The sequence below is a fragment of the Acyrthosiphon pisum genome, chromosome A2 (assembly GCF_005508785.2).
Source record: "Acyrthosiphon pisum isolate AL4f chromosome A2, pea_aphid_22Mar2018_4r6ur, whole genome shotgun sequence".
Lineage (NCBI taxonomy): Eukaryota > Metazoa > Arthropoda > Insecta > Hemiptera > Aphididae > Acyrthosiphon > Acyrthosiphon pisum.
Genome location: NC_042495.1, coordinates 31,278,419 through 31,303,489, shown reverse-complemented (window position 1 = coordinate 31,303,489; position 25,071 = coordinate 31,278,419). Strand labels below are relative to the sequence as shown.

At 27.6% G+C, this 25,071-nt stretch overlaps 2 protein-coding genes across 2 annotated transcripts in view; both read right to left on the bottom strand.

Moving 5' to 3' along the window:
• The window catches only part of LOC100163944 (tetraspanin-2A), a 324,826-nt gene that overhangs the window by 280,420 nt on the left and 19,335 nt on the right, over nt 1–25,071 (bottom strand). The gene's annotated exons all lie outside the window — the stretch shown is intronic.
• On the bottom strand, nt 17,068–21,153 carry LOC100569363. Its single transcript, XM_003245664.4, has 12 exons — nt 20,978–21,153; nt 20,678–20,904; nt 20,430–20,564; nt 20,248–20,304; nt 19,137–19,283; nt 18,917–19,024; nt 18,734–18,817; nt 18,517–18,612; nt 18,034–18,102; nt 17,626–17,873; nt 17,401–17,563; nt 17,068–17,243 (listed from the first exon to the last, which is right to left on the bottom strand). The coding sequence occupies exons 2-12, from the start codon at nt 20,874–20,876 to the stop codon at nt 17,083–17,085; spliced, it is 1,467 nt and encodes a 488-aa protein (XP_003245712.1). The 5' UTR covers nt 20,877–20,904; nt 20,978–21,153; the 3' UTR covers nt 17,068–17,082.

The window sequence follows — 25,071 nt, the reverse complement described above, 5'->3', positions numbered from 1 at the left end:
CTCCGCTCAGAATTGTTTTTCTTATACGGTGATATTATATCATTGAATTCAAATTTAATACTATCCATTATACAGTGACCCACTTGTAACCTACTGTACAGCAGAGCGACATCCACTTATCCACCTTTTTAAAATTTCTTATACCTTTTTCATTACTTAATTAACTAATACTTATTTTTGACATTATTTTAAATAAAATGTTTTCGATTCAATTTTAAGTGCATATTTTGTAGCATATTACAGCATTTTTAGAAGCATGTTTTGAGGACTTTTTGTGCATATCAATCCGGTTCCTATACTAATAAGTGTTTGTTGAAAGAGAAAGTTGAATCTAATTTCACACCTAAGTCATCAATATTAAGCACTCGTGCTAATGAAGACTTATTTATGTGTATTAAAAAATTTACAGATTTCTTATTTTTTCCTCGAATAATCACCATTAATTATTTATGTTTAGATTTCACTATAGAACTATAATAATTAATTGAAACAACTAGGTAGGTACCTACTCAGCTGTATAATTGATCAGAGTAAACTTTACTGTGTCACATTAAGGCAACTCATAAAGTGAACGGTCCGCTTGATTTTTTTTTTTTAATAATTTAAAAACTAAATTTTTAAATGCTTTACATTTAAGTGATTAATAGTACTTTAATATTAATGCAAATTACTTATTCAATCGATTTGATTAATTTAAACGATTATTATTTACGTATAGTGTTATTTTTAACTGGTTATCACTGTTACAGGTTTATAGTGTGTTTATACGCATACAGTTGTCTTCAATCCGATGAAAGATAATACAATTGTTAAATTGTTAACTATTGTACAGACTATAAAGTAATCAGAGCATTTAGTTTATTATTATATGTTTTACCAAACTTTCACAGTTTCACCTACAAACGTACACTTTGATAGACTTATATGGATAGTAATTAAAAAAGAGCTCTTTTTCTAATGAGTTTCATTTTATCTGAGAATAATCCACCATTTTTCACATCCCAATGAACTTATTTAAAAGTTTATGAACAAAAAAAAATTGAAACTTCGAGTTTATCAATTAATTGGAAAGGCTGTGTTCAAAACCTTTTCATTTTGTTTGACTGCGTTAAAGCAATATAGTGCTGTGTATTTTGTGAGATTGATTTTAAAAGAAAAAAAAACCGTTTTTGTGTAAACTTCAAGGTAAGTTTTCGTGTTTATGTGTCAATTTCGAACGAATCTTTCATCAGAAACATGGAAATAATTAAGCCTTGGCATGTCGATGTTGTTGTTATTTTTGTTTTGTTTAATTTCTTATCCTGAGCCATTAGTTCTCGACACACTTGGTAAAAAAATGCACGAAGCTTTAATTAAAGTCTCGGTTAATTCTTCTTTACATATAACTACTACAGTGTTTCTAGTTTTTTTAAATTTTTTTTTTGTTATTATTACCGTCTTCTCCGCGTCTTACCATAAAACGACATTTGGATATAATATGAAACGGCTTTTCCAGGCTTTTAGCGACGTCTGTCTAATTAAAAGACTACGGTAGGTACCTGCACGTATTGTACGGCATTGGTAAGAAATGCGACTAAATAATATTACTGTGTTTTGCCGGTGAGTATTAAATTTAACGAGAAATTTTAGTAACGTTTTTTTTTTTTTTTTTACAGGGAAACAGTCACGCGACTTTAGCACGAAACCAGGTAATTTTCATATTGGACGAAACCATTAAAATTATTACCTTGTTGAAAAAAAAAAGTTTTCGCTTTTTTATATAGTTCGAGGTAATATATTTAAAAATACATTATTTGTGACCGGGTAGGTGTTTTATAGACGACTTCCGCCGGTCATCTATATAATAGTATACGTATATAAAATAATATGTACTTCGCCCTAAACCTACATATTTCATTATTTGCTAGTTACGGCGAACCGAGTTATTCTTTAATTCGAGAAAAATATTCAATTAGGTTGGTACATGTACATAGCACTTTACAAGCTTGTTCCGGTCAATTATCGGCTAAAATGAAAATAATAATAATAATAATAACAATACGTTATTAGCTCGTTATTACAACTGCGATGCCGGCCTTTGAATAAATCGTCCTGACACCGTAACACCCATCATCACTGTAAACGATTATTCGTAGACATTTTGGGCACGTTCAGATCGAATATGGAAACCATTTTGGGACATCGAACCCTCCAAACCCCGCGGTACACGAATGGTCTTAAAATGTAAAAATAATAACACTACGAGCAGTGTTGTGCGCAGATAACTTTAGAAATTATGCATATGATAAAATAAATAAATCAAATATTTTCACTTTTGGTAAGAATTTTAAAGTGGAATTCTACAAATAATTCTTCTTAAAAAATTATAGATTGATACTAAATATCAATCGAAATGAGAAATAACAATTGCGTATAACTTGATTCCATATCATTTGTGCAATTTCGCTTAGATTTTTCTCTATTTAATTATTTTACCATAATAATACGATGATATTATGAGATAAATTAACTAATAATGTTCTTACCCAGACATAACTCAAAACTGACTTTTGCATAACATGGCCATTTCGGTGACAGCTGACGATGGACAGGACGGGACAATTAGTTAACGTGGAAAAGAGGTAAATCCTTTGAATTCAATCCGAGTCGGGTCCGAAAATAATTATTACAGTCCTGAATTTTATACGAAGCTGGTCCGGGTGGTTAAAATAATTTGTCCGAATTAGGTCTGGACGTATAAAATTATGTGTTGGAATTGGGTCGGTATAAAATTATTTATTTTATCGTAATAAGATTAATACTCATATGAATTTAACAACCCATACGACGGACCCATACTTGCATTACTTATCTAAGCAATTAAATAATTTAACATTTATAAAAATTATGAGAACAAATATAAGAAAACAATATATAGGGCTGAAATTGATTTTAATATCGATAAAAATCGTTAAAAATCGTCAAAGAAACAATAGAAGTGATATCAAAATCAAATATTTTTTTTTACCTCCAAAATCTGCGATGAAATCAATAAAAATTTAAATCAATATTTTATATTATAACCATAACCGTTTTATAATTTTTATACTATACAAATCAATTAAGAAAAAACAATTAATTTAGTTTTAAAATCAACAAAGCTGATGTGTCTATAATGTTGCTAATGTGTAGATAATAATAACTAACCATATTTTGTTTTCCTGTTAAACAGCCGAGCGAATGAAAATAGGCTTCTCGTATAGTTGGAAATAAAATAAAAATTATAAACATGTGAAATTTATATTTTAAATCAACAAAAAAAATAAAAATGTTCAAAATCTTACTAAAAATCATAATATAATTAAATAGATATTGCGTAACAACATAATAATCATAAAACAATAAAATCAATATATTATTTTAAATTTAAATCAGAAAAAAAACAAATATCGATAAGTAAAATTGAAATTAAAATCACAATTTTTCATTTTGATTTTAAAAGCCTTGAGTATGGGTTAAATGATTACGCCACTATCCCACACAGCATAGAAATATTATCTAACTACGGTAAAAATATTTTCAAGAAAATTATATAGTTGTCAAAATATTTTTAAAAATGCGTAAATAATTAGGAAATATTTTGTTATCACGAGAAGAAAATATTTATAGGATATCATTAGTCAAATATTCATCATCCGAGCACTCTAAAACATTCACAAAATATTATCATTTCCCTAATGCTGTGTTCACATTCCACGAATATGATGGACAAGCCTCGGTTTTTCATGATTTTCATACCATAAACGCTTAATAAATTATTTCCGACGATGGCGATATCTGTAAAGAACATGTAAATGTCTGTACAAGTGAATATGAAATAATTATTGAAGAAAACATCTAGCACAGATATTGTGAACCAGGCGAAGCAGATATTTTTACCAGACAGACGGCAAAAATAAAACTCGAGAAAAGACGCCGTCAAAATGAAAGCTCGAGAAAATATTTGTGAAAAGTCATTTTTCCGAGGAGAAGATTTTTTTCGGGAGGAGGGGGGGGATTCTCTAACTGGTGAAGTGCATTATTTCTAACACGAGGCCCAACTAGTGCAGTACGGTTTTCAACACGGGACCCAATTAGTGTACGGTTTTAATCTGGGACCCGACTTATATGCTCAGGAATTACGAACTTGTATCGTAATTTTACTCGCCATTTATGTCGGTTAACGAATATTAATAGGCTTAACTCTGGGGTCCCCGGGAATGATCATAATTTTATTTCGTATAGTGGGTAAGTGTTGTAGGTACATCGTTCGCATATAACTTGTCTCGATTTAACGTCGGGCTAGGTAACTTTCAGGAGTTTGTTTTATAATCACCACCTTTTGATAACACTGCCACGGTGTGGTGAGCGTTTTTAAAATTATTTTTTCGTCGACGTCATTGTAATAATAATATAGTAATTGGTTACTGTTACCTCTGCAATAAATGTTTAATCAAACCGTTCTGCCAAATTTGACATTTCACAGTCGACGATTCGTTTTCACGCTAATAATATCGTCTGCGGCACGACGAGGCTGTACGATATTTTACTGTGTAAGACGTTCCCGCCTAATAATAATATAGCGTAGCATTTACTAGATAAACAATAACAATAAATCTGGCGGATGTTGACAGGCAATTTCCGTTCAAACACTCGGAACGCACACGGCTTAATGATAATTTAGCAATGAAATACATCGAACAGTGTGGATCCGGTAGATATGGTTTGTGAAATAGCCTTTCTGCGATATTACTCGGTCAAAGAGACTGCAATGGTAAAACGACAATAACTTTGTGTGTTTAAAAAAAGAAAAAAATGTTTTCATCTTATAAAATATAACCAATTTTTATGGTAATAGGTACATTATATTATAAGTATACTCGTATGCTCACGTCCGACTAGAATTTTCAATTTTCTGGAAAACGCATTTAAAAATGTAATATTTAAATTAGAGTCGCGTGGCGTCCTTAATATAGCTTAATAATAATTTATAAATGAAATACATTAAACAGTGCTTATCCGGTAGGGGTATAATTTGCGAAATTGCTTTTCTGTGATATTAATCGGTCAAAGAGTCCGCAATAGTAAAACGACAACAATTTTGTGTTTAAAAAAAAAAAAAAAAAATTTTTCATCTTATATAATAAAACAAATTTTTATGAAAATTGGCCATAGGTACATCAGATTATAAGTGTACTCAGAGCATACTTTCGACTCGAATTTTTAATTTTCAGGTAAAAGCATTTAAAAATCTAATAATTAAATCATGGTCACACGGCGTCCTGAATAGGCAATTTAGCTACACCACAACTGTGGCGTATTCATTTTTTTTTTACGACATCTAAATATGTCATAATGATATTTTTATTTATTAGAAAAATAAAGTGAATTATATTTATGTGTGTAGCCGTGTGTGTGTGTCTGCAGTCGATATTCAAATTTCCATTTAACGCTCTTTATTAACTGTTCGCGTGCTCGACGCGTGTCTCTTTAAAGCCTTTGAAACCCTTATCGTTATTTCGACTTTAAACGTGGATCGCGAAGACCTTTCGAAAAAACGTTCACGCCGATACAATACAATATCATTCTAAGAACGAAACATAGCAACCGTTATATAATAATATTGTATTGTATATTATTAAGGTTTATCCACTCGACGGTATCTGCCACGCGCGTTTAACCACCGGGCAAATGTGTATACCAGATACCTATATAATATAATATATAAGCTTCAATGCTTATCGTAGTATAGTTTCTAACACGAGTGCACGACACAAATGGAAAGTAAATAATTTTCACCCACTCCCTCTCTATCTCTCTCTCACTCACATCTCGCTCTTTCCTTACCACCACCCCAATCATATCACTCTATCTCTGTCAGTGACTCGCACCGCACTGGCACGGTTCGTTATAATATTACGTTTTACCAAAACACGTTTCTCGTTCGGTATTGCCGCTGATAAGGTTACCCTCTCACTCTATCACTCTCTCTCGCTCTCACTTTATCACCGCGTCCAAACCAGCCAATGTGCGCGTGTGAAAGATAATTTTTCCTACGAACGAATCGCGTGCAAAGGCCATAATAATAATAATAATAATAATAAACGAAGCTATAATAATATACACACTAAAAACCTAATGGCTCGTGTGCCCTTTTCGTTCTGACAGGATTTTTTTTTTCTCCCCCCTCCGATGTTCGTTTATTCCGTCGTCGTCGCCATTGGCGGTGGAGTGGCGTCCACGTCGCCTGACACCCCGTCTCACGGGAACTGTTTAACGGGTTATTATTATACAATTATTATGTGCTCGACGTGAATAACCATCGTGTCGTATGATATTACGTTAGGTATTATAGCGGTCGTGGTAAAAATAATATAGTCTTTACACCGATATAGACGAACGCGGTTACAGCGGAAACGGCCCGTTGTGGACCCAACCTGACCCGACGTAGGCTGCAACCCATTAAGCCGGTTTCGTCTAATCTGATTGGACGGCAATACGATAAAAAAAAAATATATATATATATTATCATCGCATAGGATTATATTGTGAGAAAATCCACTCGGCCACCGGATAATGCGCAGAGAGAGAGAGAGTATGTTGAAAAGGGTAGGAGAAATAGAGTTTCCACTCGAAGAAAAAATGTATCAATATACGTATATAACGCGAGCACGTTCGAACAACAAAAACAAGGGCAACTCGCTAAGCGCACTCTGAATAAACCATGATGGTCTTTAACTCGTATTTATCATTTTATCCAATTTTTATTTCGTTTTCGATCCGTAAAACTTTTTTGTCCAATGTTATATCTGAAATTTATATTTTAAAATAAGTACTCGAACGGTATTTATTTTTATAATATTATGAATCATTCCAAAACACATGATTCGTGACAACGTTAATTCTTAAAAGAAAAAAATAAAAAGGTCACGATCAGGAGAATGTCCTTTGACACTACGATTCTCTACATTGAATATTATATTATAAACAAAATAATGACATAATATAACACGTAGAATATTTTATATTACAATAATATATTATGAACGTCTCCACTATAATAATTGTTTTTAACTTTAAATTTATATCACTTTTTTTCATAATTCATAATTTTTATTTGACTTGTCCAACTCGGAAAATGAGTTATTTATTTTGTGTATTATTGTTTGTTAAGTGTTTATCGTTTATGGGTTTTTTTTTTTTAATAAAATACAATACAGAGTTTCGGTAAAATATTTCTATGAAAATTATACTAACATGCATATTAAACAAGAAAGACGGAAAATATAATATGATACATTTTATAAATCGAGTATATGTTATTTAATTTATGGTTATTGGTTATAATTGAATTTTACGTTGAAAATATATATATATTGAAAACAAATATACATAAACAATAATAACGTTTTCAAAAATTGCTAGTTTACATTTTACGTAGGTATTTATAAGTAACCACAACACGACTTTAACTCTTTAATAGTGTATATTTTTTAACACTTACGAATATTTATTTTAGTATTTCAACGATTTGTATTTAGAAAAAAAATGATTGAGTTAATTATTGTTGTTTAACCAGGACAATCGTGCAATTATTAGTGCATTTTATATCTAAATATAAATCGTTGAAATTAACAGACCTTGTGATTTTAGTTTGGAAATGGATTTTCCTCTGCGGTTATGCAAAAGTAGCACCGGAAAAGGTACCGCTATAGAAAATAAAATAAAGCAAGTCCAATGTTTGATATTTATATAATACACACCTACTCATTTTCAGCAGATCCAACAATCAATCAGGTTTGAAAAAAAATTTGTATTTTTTAATTTTGAGAAATAATAGACTTGGAAATTAGAATTAAGCTTCAATAATAATTGTTGCATAATACAATGCGATGTATAAAACAAACCGTAATACAATGTCAACCTTTTAAATTTAAATTTTATATAACTTATGCATTTTTTATTTAAGTATTTCCAATGATTGTACATCGTAAAAAAATGATTATGTTAACTATTCGATATTTTCCAGACATAGCGCAATTATCAGTGAATTATATGTCTCAAAATTGTTATCAATCATTTAATTAAACACACGTCTTTGTGTGTTTTATTTGAAAACGGATTGTCTTCTGGAGTTATGCAGAATACACATCGAAAATGTTCAATGATTTAATAATAACATTTTTATTTTGAGATATAATATAGTTACTTGGAAATTAAGTTTTTATCATGAATCATGATTTTTGGATAATATATTGCGATATATACATGGAACAATTACTTATACTGTTACCGTTATTGGTTATGTAGAGTAAAAACAGTTATAAAAGTAAGCGAGTTGTACCAATTTAATTAATTATAAGCAGTAAATTGTTTTGGATTTAATTAAATGTTTACTTTTCAGTTTTCAGTATTTGTTTAGTATTCATTGATAATTCGTAGTCAATAGTATACGATAATATTTTCAAAGAGAAATTCCCGATTAAAACTACATAAATTAATCATATAATATTATGAATTATTAAGAATAAATATTCTTAATTTATTTGCCTACACATGATACCATCCACTATACCAATATTTCTAGTTACCGGTAAGTCTGTAGTTTTCTTATAAGTCTAAAATCGACTTTTCATCTAAGAAAATATTATTTCCATCCCAAGAAACAGGAAGTTATAATTACGATTTCCAGTAACGTCCGGTCATTCACAAGTACTCCACGGCACCCATATTGACATTCCATTACTTCCGGGTTTGAAATCATGAGAAGAGTTTCAATTAAATATTTACAGTACCTAAGTATAGTAAACCTTATAGAAATAGTTTATTTTATAAAATATTATTTGGTAATAATATAATTTGTCCACGTGAAATAAGGTATTTATGGAATTGTTTTATTCTTGCGGACAGTAAGTTGTAAAGTATTAACTATATATATATTAGAATAGTAAATTGACAATTTTAGAACGGTTAACTTTGTATTTTAAATACAGTACACAACTAGCTATTAATTAAAGTAATACCCAAGGCTGAGCAAGTTAATGATACTTTTTAACTCGTTAAGTTCATTATTATTTTTTCAATTAAGTTAAAAATTAAGTTAATAGTCATTTTTAATACATCGATTAAGTTTAAAATTAGATTGACAAATACCATTAACTTGACTTAATATCAATTACTAAGTTAATTAGTTTTTATCTTCAAACATAAATACGAAATTCTTTGTAAACATATCTTATATTTCTGTGAACTTATAATGATTATTATAATCCGAAATTCCGTAATAAGCAAAATATTATGTTTCTGGACAGTAGGAATATACAAAATTAACTTAATTGGGAAATCAAAGAAAAATATAAGTGGATTTTAAGTTACTGTAGAGACAAATGAGTTAAGTTAAAGTTGAGTTAATTACTTAACTTATATCATATTAACTCGTTAATGCTCAGTCTAGCCAATACTCCAGGCTGCCTAAAAAAATATATATATTAACTATAATTTGAAATAGAAATTTGAATATTTTTCTTATGATTTTTTACATAAACGGTAAACTGTTCCTACAAAATAAATCGTTATATTATGCGTACGATATTAGCAATACATATAACCAAAATTTGAAAAATTGTACTACCTAAATAAAAATAATAAATATTTATACAAATAATATGCGAGAGAAATAGCATTATAAAATATCGCGTTTGAAGTGCTTAGTGAGTAAAAGAAATGTAAGACACGCACCTGTTTTTATCTGGATCCCATAATAATTATTAGAAAATTTTATAAAATCCAAGCCCTGTCGGTTATGAGTATTGTATTTTTTTACGTATTCCTCTGAACGAGTGGTGTTTTTTTGTGTTTTTATTATTCTTATTTCTAGGTTAGAATATAAAACTGCAGATGGCTTATAATATCATCGTGTCACGAGATAAGAAATAATATCTAATCAAAATAATATTATAATATGGTTTTATATGGTTATGAAAATCTAATAAATTATAGAAACTGTGTTGGAATATTTTTATAAAATTAGACATTTTTTGTATTTTATTGTATTATATTATTTTAGCTTTATTACATATTGAGTAAGTCTCATAATATTGTACTTTATTATTATTATTTGTATTTAAATTGAATGTCTAATTTAAGAACCTCTCACCTTCAACACAGGCAAACTTACTACTGTGTTTATAATTAAAAATATCTTGGGAATTGTTTGCAAATAAAATAAAATTATTATTATTATTATTTTTGTAGTTGAAATGCTACTGTCGATATAGCATAATATTTCCTTACACCAGAAAAAAGACGTCTTTAAAAATAATAAAACATAGGTATCTTTTGTTTTTAATATGTTGGCGATATTTCAGAACCTATATATGGCTGACATATTTTTACAATATTTTACGCTTCTCACCACCGACCTGCAAGAATATATATTTAGCTATTTTTCGATCAAAAGGAAATATTTTCTTTTGAAGTACCTATCTAAAGATGGAGGAATTTATTTCGTAACGAGAAATACCCTAAAGATGGCATTTTTTCACTTTATACCTAGAAAACCTAAAAAAAAAAAAACGAAAACTTAATTTAAACATGGTCGCTCGTTATAGATTTGGATTGAATCTCGTGAAACGAAGTGTACATACCAGAAACGAGAACGGACCATTTAAAATTATTATTTTTATGTTTTTAATATTAAACTCGGCGTGTTTATACGGCGTTGTTGTGAACTGTGTAATCATCTAAATTAAATTGGTTTCAAATATATTTTCAATTGTGTTTATTAGGCCATTTACCGTTTATGTGTATCTAATCATTTTTTGCAAATTGAATTTCATTATTTCCAATTTAGCTGACCCACCAAATGGTTCGCAGTCGTTAAGTATTTTCCAGTTTTGCAATAATTGCGTTGTACATTTTATTGTTTTGTATCGCGAAATTGATTCATAAATCAATTACGAATTATTTTTCCTCCTCGTGGTTTAACAATATTTTCCACAAACTAAACATATAATAGTAATGATAATAAAAATAATTATAATTTAATAAAAAAATAGATATCATGCGATCAGCAGAAATCCTTTGAAAACCGACGTACCAGTTATTCGAATCGTTATACAGTTAAAATAATTTCGCCGACTCAAAGATGAAAAGTATATATCAGTGAACATCGATGAATCAAAAAATAATTGCACGTCAAAATAATAAGCAAGTATAAAAATTATTTATATATAATTTCAATGATCAAACGAGAGTTTTCACGAATTATTAAAAAACGTACATTTCGTTGACGATTAACCGTAGTAAAAGTTTTGACATCATTTCGTCAAAGAGCTGCTTTCATCGCCGCTGCAGTTGTTACTGCAATTTTGTAAATTGTAAGTAAATAATAAGAAATAAATGTATTTTTGCCGCATTTTAGATAGTATTCTGTACATTTCATAATAATATCAACTAAATACCACCACGAATTAATTGAGGCACAGGTGCAACGATCAAACAAGTCCATTTTTTCAAATTATTTTTCAGCAGATGAGAAAAACTTCCTCAAAATTGGTAAACGAACGTAACATTAAAAACGTGATGTCATTTCATGTCAAATAAGCCATAACGAATCATAATTTCCTTTGATTTTCACCCTGTGTTCATTATGAATTATAATATTTCACAAGAAGTAAAAAATGTTGATAAATTAATTTTCAATACCTTGTTGCAATAACCAGCTATGTCCAATAATAACAATTATTTTGGTTCTTGATGTATCCAGTTATTTAAACCAACCAGAAAGAAAATCATCTAAAAAATTTAGTTTGAACAATAGTGATGGTACGATTATTATAATAAATCTATTATTTATATTATCATACAATCGACTTAATAATAACCCAACTTTATTTAAGCGAAATGTCCACCTCGTGGGTTGCCTGGAGACATAAATTATACAAATTCAATATTAAAATGAAACTGAACACGGACATAATACTAGATGAATATAAAATATCAAAGTACCAACCTTGCACAAAATTTAACACGATCCACAATCCCATTGTTATATTAATATATTGGCCTTACAATTTGCAATAATATATTACCATTAGAAATTACACATATTCACTTTTTTAAGATTCTTAGAAAAAAAAATAGTTTCATTTTTCTACTATACAAGAACGAAGTATAGACAGACTTTGACAAATGTTTAGGATTATTGCATCACTTATTATTATATAAATAATTATAAATGATTAAGGCAATTATTTATAATTTTAGTTTTATTGCCGTATTCCTTTATTATAATATAGCAAAACAATTTTTACATAACACTAAATTTTGTTATATTATAAACAAAGCAAAAAAATATGTTTTAAAATAATAATAAAACATAATATTATCCACATATAATTATTGGTATTACGGTTACAATTTAAAATATTAGCTTAACGTCGAAATAAAACGTCTGATGAAATGCTCAAAAAATAAATGTTGAATAAAATAAAAATAAAAATGCATTGTTTAAAAAAAAGAAAAGGAGAACGATTAGAGAAAGAATAAAAAAAAAAAATAAAAAAATAAGAAAACAATCTTTTTTTACCTGATTGTCGCACTGGATGAAATATCCAAAGTTCTTAGGAGAGATAATCAGTTACGTCCCGACGTATTTGGGTTTTGCGCCCAATAAGAAAATTAAAATTTATTCGTTTTATTTATTTATTTAAATTTAATACCCCAAACGGTGTGTATACCTTCTATATAATATTTTTGCTGATACGACCGCACATAGGTACCTACCTGGTAATTGTAGCCAAAAAATAATTTAAAAATGTTTTACAATAATTATATCTCCTACAATATTAATCGGACGTACCTATCTTGTTCTGGTGCCATTCGACACAGAACTTTTTTCTTAAAATGTTTGTGTTAAAATAGAGTTTTTGAAAAATTTGTACTTATCTATGGTTATTCCACCGGCGCTGCTTCTTTAATTTGTAAACGAGTTCCTGATGGAGATTTCCGTCATATGTGGACGGTGAAAATACTTTATGTTGTAAGTTCTATAATTTAACTTATTTATATAGAATTATTTTTTTGTAAAAATGTAACTGCTATATTTTGTTATAGTTTAATAATCACATTTATAATGTTATTAAATATAGTTTTTGACAACAAATAGTTTGATCACAGATATATGTATAGTGTCTATTTGAGTATTTTTTTCATCAGTAAAAAAAAAAAATATCAGTTTTATATAATCCACACAGCATTTGAGAAATGATAATATTTTATGAATAATTTAAAGTGCTCGAATAATGAATATTTGAGTCAAAAAGTGTTCGGATTAGATAAGTTTTTTTTTTTATCTAGATAAAAAAAAGATAAAATTATTTTGTAAATGGTTTTAAATTTAGATATATTTTAGTTGGGCACCAGGAACATATTATATAATAATTATATACATAAAAATAATTACATTATTTATAAAGCATAAACTTTGTTTGAGAATCTGTATAAATATTTAAAAATTCGTTTGTACAGTTTCACGATTTTTATCAATAAAAAATGTATCTAAATGAATTTATTTCGATTAGTAAGCAAATTATCTAAAATGAACGTTTAGATGCTTTGTAACTATTTATCTAAAAAAGATAAAAGATGAACAAATAATTATCTAGATATTAAGTCTATAATATAGTCTATGTATTTGACTAATAATATTGTATAAATATTTTCTTCTCTTAATAACGAACATTTGTACTATGTGATTGCATAAAAATTTTGAATTCAAATTTTTAAACAATATCCGTAAAAATATTTATTTTTAAATAATATATGATTAAAACGTTCCGTAACATTTTTTTTATAAAATATTTTCAAAAATATAAGCTTTTTGGCCAATGAATATAACTAAAGTCTTTCCTAATTATTTACACAACATTTTAAAATATTTTAACAACCATATATTATTTTCCTGAATATATTTTTTAAGATATTTAGGAAATATTTTATGCTGTGTGGGAATCAATTCATTATAAATAGTTATATAATATAGTTATTAACAAAACATGCTCACATCTGTTGTTTCTTTTATTAGTTTTAAAGCTGATTTAAGAATTTGAAGTACACACAAAAACCATATTTTTAAATTTTAAAGTTTATTTTTTACTACTCAAGGGAGTTTATGTGGTGATACAAACTTCTGTTTTTCAACAGAATTCCTCCCTCCTTTTTTACTGTAAATTTTTTAGTAGATAATTTCTTTTGAACATTTTGATGTACGTATCTAATTCAAATTGTAACGAGTATATTTTCTCAGTTATTTAAATATTTTTACTAAGAATTATTGTACTTAAAAACAATTTGTTTTTCAAGAATATAAATTAGATGTAATATTGCTATAATATAACTTATGATTTCGGAGCTTGATACACTTTTCTTTTGTGTCTGACCGATTCTTCGTAAGGTTTTCGTTGTCACGGTAAACATATTTGTGATTCGTAGATTTTCCTTTTAGTGGTTTTTCTCGACATTCTTGAGTTAAGACAAGTTTTTGAAAAATGTGGACTCATCTGCAGGTCATCGTCTCACATGATTTTTCTGGAGAAAATTAACGTTGTTTATCTCAACCTACGTTTCGAAATAGACGTAAAAACACGACGATATTGTTGTAAACATCGCGTCGGTTGATGACATAAAGCTGATAACAATAATGTATAATACCTACCTACATATTATTATTATTTACGCCTTAAAACTATAATATTATCATAATATTGTTACTATTATTATTATTATTATTATTATTATTATTATTATTATTATTATTGTTATCTCTATAATATCATTCGTAACGACGACGTTCGACGCCAAGTCGTTTCGTCGAATGAGTCTCGCTGATCTGCGGCGAACTCACCCGGAAGTCATCGCAATCAGTTGACGGTGCAGACTTAAAAATAATATCCCATCTTTGTTCGAGCCCTTAAGTGTACCCGCGTGTCCGTTTCGAGTGACGCATTCATTAACCTAAATGGTCGAGACATTTAGTGTCGACGTATACAGGGTGCTGGGAGGATTAGTGCCGCCCGGACAAAAAACGGTTTTTGCCATTTTACCCATAAACTCAAAAAAAAATATATATATATTAAAATCATGAGATGTATAGGTAATGAAAATAAAATATTGACGAGTGAAAAATTTCAGAAAAATAAACTCTATAAAATGGCTATCTTCAATTGTTTCAAAAATAAAAATAATTTTTTTAACTTTTTTACTAAAAAATTTGATTTAATTAAAATTATGTATATATGTAGTTCTTATCTCTGTGAGTCTAATAAGAAAAAAAAATAAACTTATGATACATTTATTATCTCAGGAGATATCGCAATGGGTAAATCCTCGCGGGACAGCATGTATACAACTCGAGATAGTGTCGTGGACGATGTGTGGACGTCTACCCAAAACGCTTCTCGTCTGCAGGAGACGTGGAGATAATATTAATTGTCGTCCCGGGTAGGTGGACAGGTGGGTGGTGTCCATAATATGATATAACGCCACTTTATAAATAACTCAGAACTACTACTACAACGATGAACGTTATATTAAATTGGATATTCTAATATTAGGCAGACATGGGTAAAATATTTTTAAATATTATTTGGAATAAATGCTCGAATACTTAATATGAGAAATAATATTCTAATATGACGTATTCGAATACTTCATAAAAATAGTGTCCTAAATAGTATTTTTTAAATACTTCAAAAGTTCTCCAGATACTTTTGAAATACTTTTAAATTTTTGTTTTAGATATTAAGCCAATGATAATTTTTTTCGGGAAAATTTGCCAACATATATTATAATTTAGTAATTCTAAATATAATTTTATTTAAAATTTTAAAATGTGTATAATATTGTAAAGATGTCCAGAACAACAAAAAAAATAATTATTATTGTAAATATAACTCTATTAATAAATTAAAAATTCGAACTATGATGATATTAATGGCGTAATCGTTATTTCGCTGGCGCTGGATTTCGTGGACGACGTTTTCGTAATCAACGGTGCTTTTTATGCCCAATTTTTATTAACTTTTTTTTCCATAAATTATTATTTTAATTTAAACATAATGTTTGCACGCTCTGGGTACCCACATAACACACAAACTTATAATGTACCCTTTATAAATGTTTAATTCGTAATGTCGATCATTAAATAAATGTTGAGATTTGATTCAACGAGAATCGTTTTAATCTAAAATAAAGCTTCCATAAAGGTGAATTGAACCAGAAAACGAAGTCGAATCTACATTCATACATCAGCATTTAATAAGCATAGCAAAATAAAGCTTTACTTAATACTATTTGTATGTTGGGATAACTTTTATTGTATCTTAAATAAATATTAATATTAACTTTTCTAATAAAATATCTACCTTTATTTAATGTTTATATTATCAGTGTTTTATGTTTATTCGATGTTACTTAATTCCAGTTAAATATGTTTTTATGAATTGTACCATTTGACATTGGCGCAATTGAGGAGGCTTAATAACCCTCCCAAAATCAACTGAAGTCCACCCTCCCCCCACCAAAAAAAAAAAAAAACTAATTAGAATATTTCAAGCAAACTTATTGCAGTATATAATTTTTTCTTAAAAAAATTGCAGGACCACAAATTTAAAGCACAAATTGCACCAGCTATACTGTTAAAACAAAATTCCTAGACTATTTCAACCATTTGTTCAAAGATTAATTTATTATCGTTAGCTTAGATTATAATACCTAGTTTGCATACCTTGTTATTTTTTTATTGAAACCATATTTATAATATATATCTAAGTTGATATAATTAATACATGTTATATTATAATATATTATATATACTATACCATATATTATTAAGTATTAAGAATATTTATAATTTTACATAAAATGTAATACATAATACAATTATTTAGTAATATTTTATTTTATATTAGGTAAATTAGCCATACATAATATATTACTGCATAATATATAGTATTAAAAAATTATTTTATTCAATTAGAAAATATCATAATACAATTTAAAAATTTAATTTTTATCAATCATCTGATTATCTGCAGGGCTTTCCTTGTTTGGATCTTGTTTTTTTAATTTGAAGGGAGTTTGTATTAAAATATATTTAAGCACTTGCTCAATTTCATTTCTGGAAGTGTCTGAAGCAGAAAACTTTTTTATCTTGAGCACAGATTCTGAAAAATATATTTGTATAATTTACTAAAAAAATATATTGAAAATAATCTAACCTAACCTAACCTATAGGGGTTGTACATATAGAAGTCAATATAATAAATTGAAAACACTACTGTAAATCTTACGTAACTTATTTTTTTTTTAATTTATACTAACCAAAAATAATTTTTGTTATCACTAATGCATGAAAACTTCTTTTTTTATTACAGCGACCATTGTAGGAAAATTTAGTAAGCAAATCTGGAATGAATAATAAGGCCATTATACGTTTGACCATTATTTTAACTGTCAGTCCTCCCACAGAAGAAATATATTGAACCTAGAAAATAATATATTTTATAAAAATTAATGAATTTTAAATCATTTTGAATGAATACCTACCAAATGCAAACGATATGTGTTGTCGTTTGATATTTTATTTTCAATATCATCCAACTCATCAAATGATTTGATTGGGAAATCAACATCAAAATTGGTTAAATCTGCATTTTTTTCACTTGCGGAAGAATTTTTTTTGTCATCGTCAACTAATTTTAATATAAAATTTAGTTTTTCATCCATAGAACGTATTTCAAATTTAATTGTTAACAATTGATGGAGAACTGATTTCTTGAAAGCATCATTATCATCTGTTAACAATTTAGATAATCAATATTATAGTTACAGTTATACATTTCACAAAATAACAGATAAGCAGTTTTTAGAAATTAAATAGTTTAGCTTCATATATAAATAAGGCACAAAAAAAACAAAAATCAAAAATAAAGTGTGTAATTGTTCCCAAATTACCATGTTTAAATTTTTTTGAATTTGAAGTAGTTGAATCATCACTCAATGTTTTAGGCAAGGATTTATTTTCTGTAAACAAAATTCACAATTTATAAAATTTACACATATAAATGGGTAAAAAATGAAATTGTTTTAGATAATAACTAACCAGTCATTATCAATTGAGAAAAGTCAAAATCATCATTATTACATTACATAAATAGACACATTTTTATAGTTTTTAATAAGAATATGCTTGAGATTACTGGTACTTTAAGCTGTTTGCACTTTTTGCCTAAGAAATTAACTATACATTAGAACCTCGATAAGTCAAAATTCAAGGGAACAATTTATTTAGACTTATCAAGTTTTTCAACTTATCGAGGTTCCACTATATTATTATAATCAAGCTCAATAGTATTGAATAAAATAAAAATTTAACAAACTATAATAGCAACAATTTAGATATTAAATTATCAAGTACAATAAATAAACAAAACATACCAGCAAATGAAGGTTTTGAAGACATAATTGGGCTCTTATTCATAACAATAGTTTGAGAACTATCCAAATCCGAAAATATTAATCTTCTGTTGGCTCCTTCAATAAATATATTAATAAAACTAATTAATTTATAATAATAAAATATACTAACAATTAAATGATGAGACAACCAGTTAAGAGTAATAATTTAAAAACTAAAAATATAAGAAATAAATACCAGCTGATAAATTAGGTGAGTGGTCTTTATGAATACTATTTTGAGAAGATAATGTCGTTATTGTTCTAGTCTCAGGAGTTTTATCTGTTAGAACAATTTAATTAGTGTTATTAATTTATATTAACTATATAGGCTGGAATATCAATTATTTTATACTAATGAATATATTATGATAAACATTACCAGGTGCATGACAAATGCTGTCTATTATTTCACATGAATTTGTTTTAGAGCTAGTAGTATTTAGTATAATGTCATCATTTATTAAACTATGAACAGTTGTAGGTGTTACTATAAAAATGCAATAAATATTTTATTAAAAACATAAATAATATACAGTTTATGTATACTATATTATATTGTATAGTTACATAAATATTTTAAAAGCTAATGAACTATTTACCAAATGAAGAGTCAGCAGAACTTTTTAAGGGGGACCATCCATTATTCGGTTTTTTATAAATTGAGAGATTTTTCTCAGTCATAATATCTTCATATTTACTGCCCTTAGAAGATCCTTGAATAGATTTTCTAATTTCAAGTTCATCATCTGCTTAAAATCATATTGAATTAAAAAATGAACATAAATAATAATCTGAAAAATATAGTTTTCATAACTCTCATCTACAGTTACCTCCCGCTTTATAGTAACCAATAACATATGTAATAAACATATTTGTAAACAAAATTCAACTTAACTTTCTTTAAGTTATATAAATATTTATTTTTATCTACTTTAATACTTTTCTATATTCAATAAAACATACATATTTATACAAAATAAATTAACTTTCAAAATTAAATTTGTATAGTTACCAATGATTAATTAAATTAATATTAATATACATTTTTTAAAATACCAGATATCAATAGACAATACCTATTAAATATTTAGATGTAACTAAGAAACAACTTATGGGAGGCGTCCACAGAACTATTGGGTAAACGTTTATGGGTACCTATACCTGCATAATATTATATTTTACTTTATTTAAATTTAATATTTTTGGTATTATTATTAGGATAGAATAAATTGAATAAATTATAATAATAGTATTGTTAAGTGCGTCAAACAGATTTAGTATAAATCAGGATACATATTTATAGATATATCCATTTTACATAATTTAAAGAGACGTATCTATAATATTATTGAATCAAAAAATAATTTTCTTTAAAGAACATAATCTAATGTACTAATGTAGACTTTTCTTAATATTTGTTCTTTTTATTATGTTTAAATAAGTATCTAAATAATGTGTGATATAGCGTATGTTACTAAGTAAAATTTTGTTAGCATATTTGTATAGTGTTTATACTGTTAGAAAACTCTGATTAAGAATAAGTATATTTAATAGGTATGTAGGTATACCTACATTTTATTTTATGTACATATTTTTTAACCTACCTACTCTAACCAGGAACCCCCTCCCTTCACACACACACCAATAAGTTAAAAACCTAGTTATGCATAATATGTTAATAACAGACCAAATACATAAATCATTAATTACCTGTTGAACATAATGGTAAACTATCAGATTTAAGTGATGTATCGGACATTTCTCCATCTGAAATAAACGAAACACAATAATTTATTGGTAGAAACTTATTATAATATATTTATATAAGCAGGTGCCTGGTAAGTAGTTAAACCTAAACTGTAGGTATAATAATAATAGCTATTCATATTTACCAGAATTTGAACTCAAAACTGATGCTTTTCGTTGATTTCTTTTTTTCTTTTTAAATTTAGTTTCTTCAGCGCACGATGAAAGGTCAGATCTTAATTTTGCTATGTTACATTTTTTTATAGCTTTTGTATAACTGTCTAAAACATGATAAAAATTACTATAGTAACCTAGTCTATGTAGATAATTTATTAACTACTAACTATTCATATAAAATCAAACAACAATGAAGAATTTAAAATATTATACCTACCAATTAGACTGGACATAGCACGAGCCTCAAAAAAGTTAAATTCCTTTTTATTTGCTTTTGTCTTATTTCTTACTGCTCTTTCGACATCTATTTTTTTAGTAAATTTTGGCCATCCACAAATACCTTTTTTAATATTTAACCATTTTTGAGGAACCACTTCCACCGTGTCGTCCAATATAAAATTAACTACGAGCCACATGGTACAACTTTTAACGTTTGAATAAAATCTGGAACCATATTAAAACAATATTGTGAAATAGGTATAAAATTATTATTTTATTTTAGGTTTATTATACTTACGAAGCCAGTAGAAATGTTGTTTAGCTGAGGGTGCAACTATTTAATTTAATTTATAAATTATACAAAAAAAATTAATTTTGTAATGACTGGAACAAAAATACTGGTAGATAATAGATATTATAGTAAATTTGCAAAAAGCCAAAAACTGGCTCAGTGAACACTAGGTACACTAGGTATCACTGCAAATGACTAATCTAATTATGCACATAACCACACACGGATCACAAACTCGAAATATATTGACGAAGTGTACAACAATAATATACGAGACACGACGACACGAGGTACGAAGCTCGAGGAACGAAGCTCGAGGAACAATGAAATTAATATTAAACTTAACAAGTTACAACACAACTAGGTACAACGAACGCGTCACCACCGATTTCGCCGTTGCGATTTTTCATTAGTTCATACTATATAATTACTATAGATAATAAATTGTCGATAACGAATTTGGAATTCCCAGCGCATTTGCTAGACGTTCAACCGCGTATAACAATAACGGCTATAGCCGTGAGCCGGTATCGTATTTATATTTTATTTGAATAGCAGCTGTTATAATATTATTATTTTCATAGACCTTATAATAATAATATTATCTTTCTGAATACGGGTAAACACCATGTTAACCATGTTAACCATGTCTAACATCATATTGGTATGTACACCTAATCTGTAGTTTGTACGAACATAGTACGACTGTACAAACCGTCATATCATAGAACGACACTAGTTGTCTAGTACATTAAATGTAATGATAATTTATAATATTATTATAATTTTTGGTTTTTGGTTTTTTAACTATTTCTGACTGGTTGTTTATACTTAATATGAGTCATAAATTGAGTAAGTCAACCAAAAGGAGGCGGGTTCTCCAAGAAATTGATGAGATTTTACCTAGTTTTGACACAGTCAATGATGAATTAGAAGTAGAGCAATTAATGCGATTTAATACTCCGGACCCCTTTGATAATGACAGTGAACTACATTCTGTTTATAAAAATGTTGAGATGACAGTTGTTGAAGAACGAAATCAACCATTAGAAGGTATTACACAATAATATAGGTATTATTACTAACAACTATAGGGCTCGGATTTTAAAGCATATAATGCTTCTTTTTTTGTATAGGAAATAAAAATCTAATTTTTAAACATAAATTAGTTTCATGTAATTTTGATTCAATATAAACCAATTCATTTTTGCTTTTTTTATGTACCTAAATGTTTTTTTTTTTGCTTTTTACTGCATTTTCTGCAATTATTCTAGCTGTAGAATTTTTATATTATGTTTATATTATGCTATATTAATGAAAAAGATTTAATTTAATTAATAAGAAATGTAAAAACTTGGAACTAAATGGTTATTGGATTATTATTGTTTTCGTTTCAAATATAGCAAAAAAACCATGGAAGTTAATTCTTTTTTAAATTTAAATTTATTTTTAAAATTTTTTTATTCAATTTTATAAAAGTTGATTTTTATAGTCATAGTTTTTTAAAAAATAAAAATGCTTTTTTTGTTATTAATTGTGCTTTAAAATCCGAGCCCTACTAATATTTTATAAGGCGTAATTATAATACCTGTATAATATGTATTATATATTATATATATTATATAATATGAGTTATGACTATATATCGCTATTATATGCTACGCGGCGGCGGCGTTGAAATATGACGTTACACTTCTCGTGACGTCGCGCGTCGCATAAAGAATTCAAAATATGTAAATTAAGTAATGGTCGTGGTGACAACTTTTAATAATAACTATATAAAAGGATAGATTTTTGTATTATACTATTAGGTACCTATATAATTAGGTATTACCTATTATATGGGTAAGTATAGGTAGGTACGTTCGTTTATTTTTGCGTTATGTGATGATAACTGATAATATTGATAACAGGAATTTCGAGTTGCTCGACTACATTGACTAAGGAGAAGGAATCTATTAATATAATTGATATTATTAAAGAAGATGATGGCCTTGCTGAGTCTGCAGATAGTTCAGATGAAGAATTTTGTACTGAATTAATTGATATTTCACCTACAACTCAACTTGCCCAGTGGGCTATAAAACATAACATATCAAACGTTGCAACTTCTGATTTATTAAAAATATTAAAAAGTTGCTATGACTCATCATTACCAATCGACAGTCGGACTTTACTTAAAACTGATGTTTCAACTATTAATATTCCCATAAGAGATGTAGAACCAGGTAAATATTACCATTTTGGGATTGCTAATGGCGTTAAAAACCATTATATCGAAAAAAATGAAAATATAATTGAATTAGTCATAGGTATAGATGGGTTACCTTTAACTAAGAGCTCAAAAAGCACATTTTGGCCCATTCTATGCTACATACGGCCTTTCTCTAAAATTGTGTTTCCAATTGGAATTTATTGGGGGTATGATAAACCAACCGATTCCAACGATTTTATACGGGAGTTTTATGATGAGATTGTCAATATAATAGCAAATGGTATCCAAATTAAAAATAAATCAGGCGTTATACAAAATAAACAAGTTGTCATAGATACATTTTGCTGTGACGTGCCGGCCAAGAGTTTTCTTTAAAGACGAAAGGACATAGTGGTTTTTTTTCGTGTTCCCGTTGTTGTACAGAAGGTGAATATTTAAATAGACGCGTTTGTTTTCCTGATTTAAATTGCCCTAGAAGGACCCACGAACATTTTGTACAAAAACAACAAGAAGAACACCATATTGGCACCAATTTATCTATTCTAACTAGTATTCCAGGCATTGATATTATTAACGTATTTTCTTTAGATTATATGCACTTAATATGTTTAGGAGTAACAAAAAAACTTATTAATTTGTGGTTGAAAGGTCCCTTAAAAACCCGTTTAAATAGTGCTAAAAGTAAATTGTTGAGCAATAATTTAATTGATCTTAAAAATGTTATACCTATTGACTTTCATCGGAAACCTCGTGGTGTCGATGAACTCCCAAGGTGGAAAGCTACAGAATTTCGAACTTTTTTACTATATTTAGGACCCGTAGTACTTAAAAATATAATAAATGAAAAATGTTATTTAAATTTTATGTGCTTACATGTTAGTATTTTCATATTACTTAAATCAAATATTAGTAATAATTTATTAAAGTTCAGTAAGAATCTATTAGACTATTTTATTAGTAATTTTATTTCTATTTATGGTCGCGAATGGGTATCACACAATGTACATGCACTGCAGCACTTAAGCGATGACTATTCTCGCTTCGGTTCATTAGACAACTGCAGTGCGTTTCCATTCGAAAATCACATGAAGGTACTTAAAAATTATGTACGAAAAAGTAACCAACCCTTGCAACAAGCAGTTAAACGTTATAATGAATCTATATGTTATAGCTTAAAATCAAACACAACTGAACCTAATTTAACAAATTTCACTTTTAAAAATAAACATTCCGGAGGGCCATTATCAACAGATTTAAACAATTATTTAAATCATCAATATAAAACCCTCGTTTTTCATGACACTGAAATTCGGATTCACCGTGAAGCAGATAATTATCTACTTATGACCGACGGTAATATTGTAAAAGTTGTAAACATTGTAAGTCAAATATCCAACAACGGTTTTATTTTAGGATATAGTTTTGAAACAAAAGAACCGTTTTTTAAAAAACCTGTAGACAGTTCTAAATTGGACATTTTTACTGTTAATAATTTAAATAATAATTTAAAAAGTTGGTCTGTAGATAATATTAAATGTAAGTGTATGATCCTAAAAGTTAATTATAATAATAAAACCGTTGCTTTTCCACTTCTTCACACATATAGAATTTAAACACATAATACATATTTTTTTAAATTTGAGATTCATCTACAATATTTGATATTCCACATTATTAATGTAATATAAGCTGTATTTTGTATGATAGGTACTTATTATAATACAATATGAAAGCATGTATCTATAAATTATAATTAATTAATATTTTTTGAAGTTCTTATATATTTATATAATTATATATTAGATACCTACGAGTACCTACGAAATTAATAATTTAATTAGATGTTTAGCTTTGTTATTTTGTTTATTTTTTGTATCTGCAAATT

Coding starts and splice junctions, on each gene's coding strand:
- LOC100569363 (XM_003245664.4), bottom strand. CDS start 20,876: ATGTGGCTCGTAGTTAATTTTATATTGGACGACACGGTGGAAGTGGTT. Junction 18,818..18,916: donor CAGCATTTGTCATGCACCTG/GTAATGTTTATC, acceptor TTGTTCTAACAG/ATAAAACTCCTGAGACTAGA. Junction 17,874..18,033: donor TTCAAAAAAATTTAAACATG/GTAATTTGGGAA, acceptor AATTGTTAACAG/ATGATAATGATGCTTTCAAG.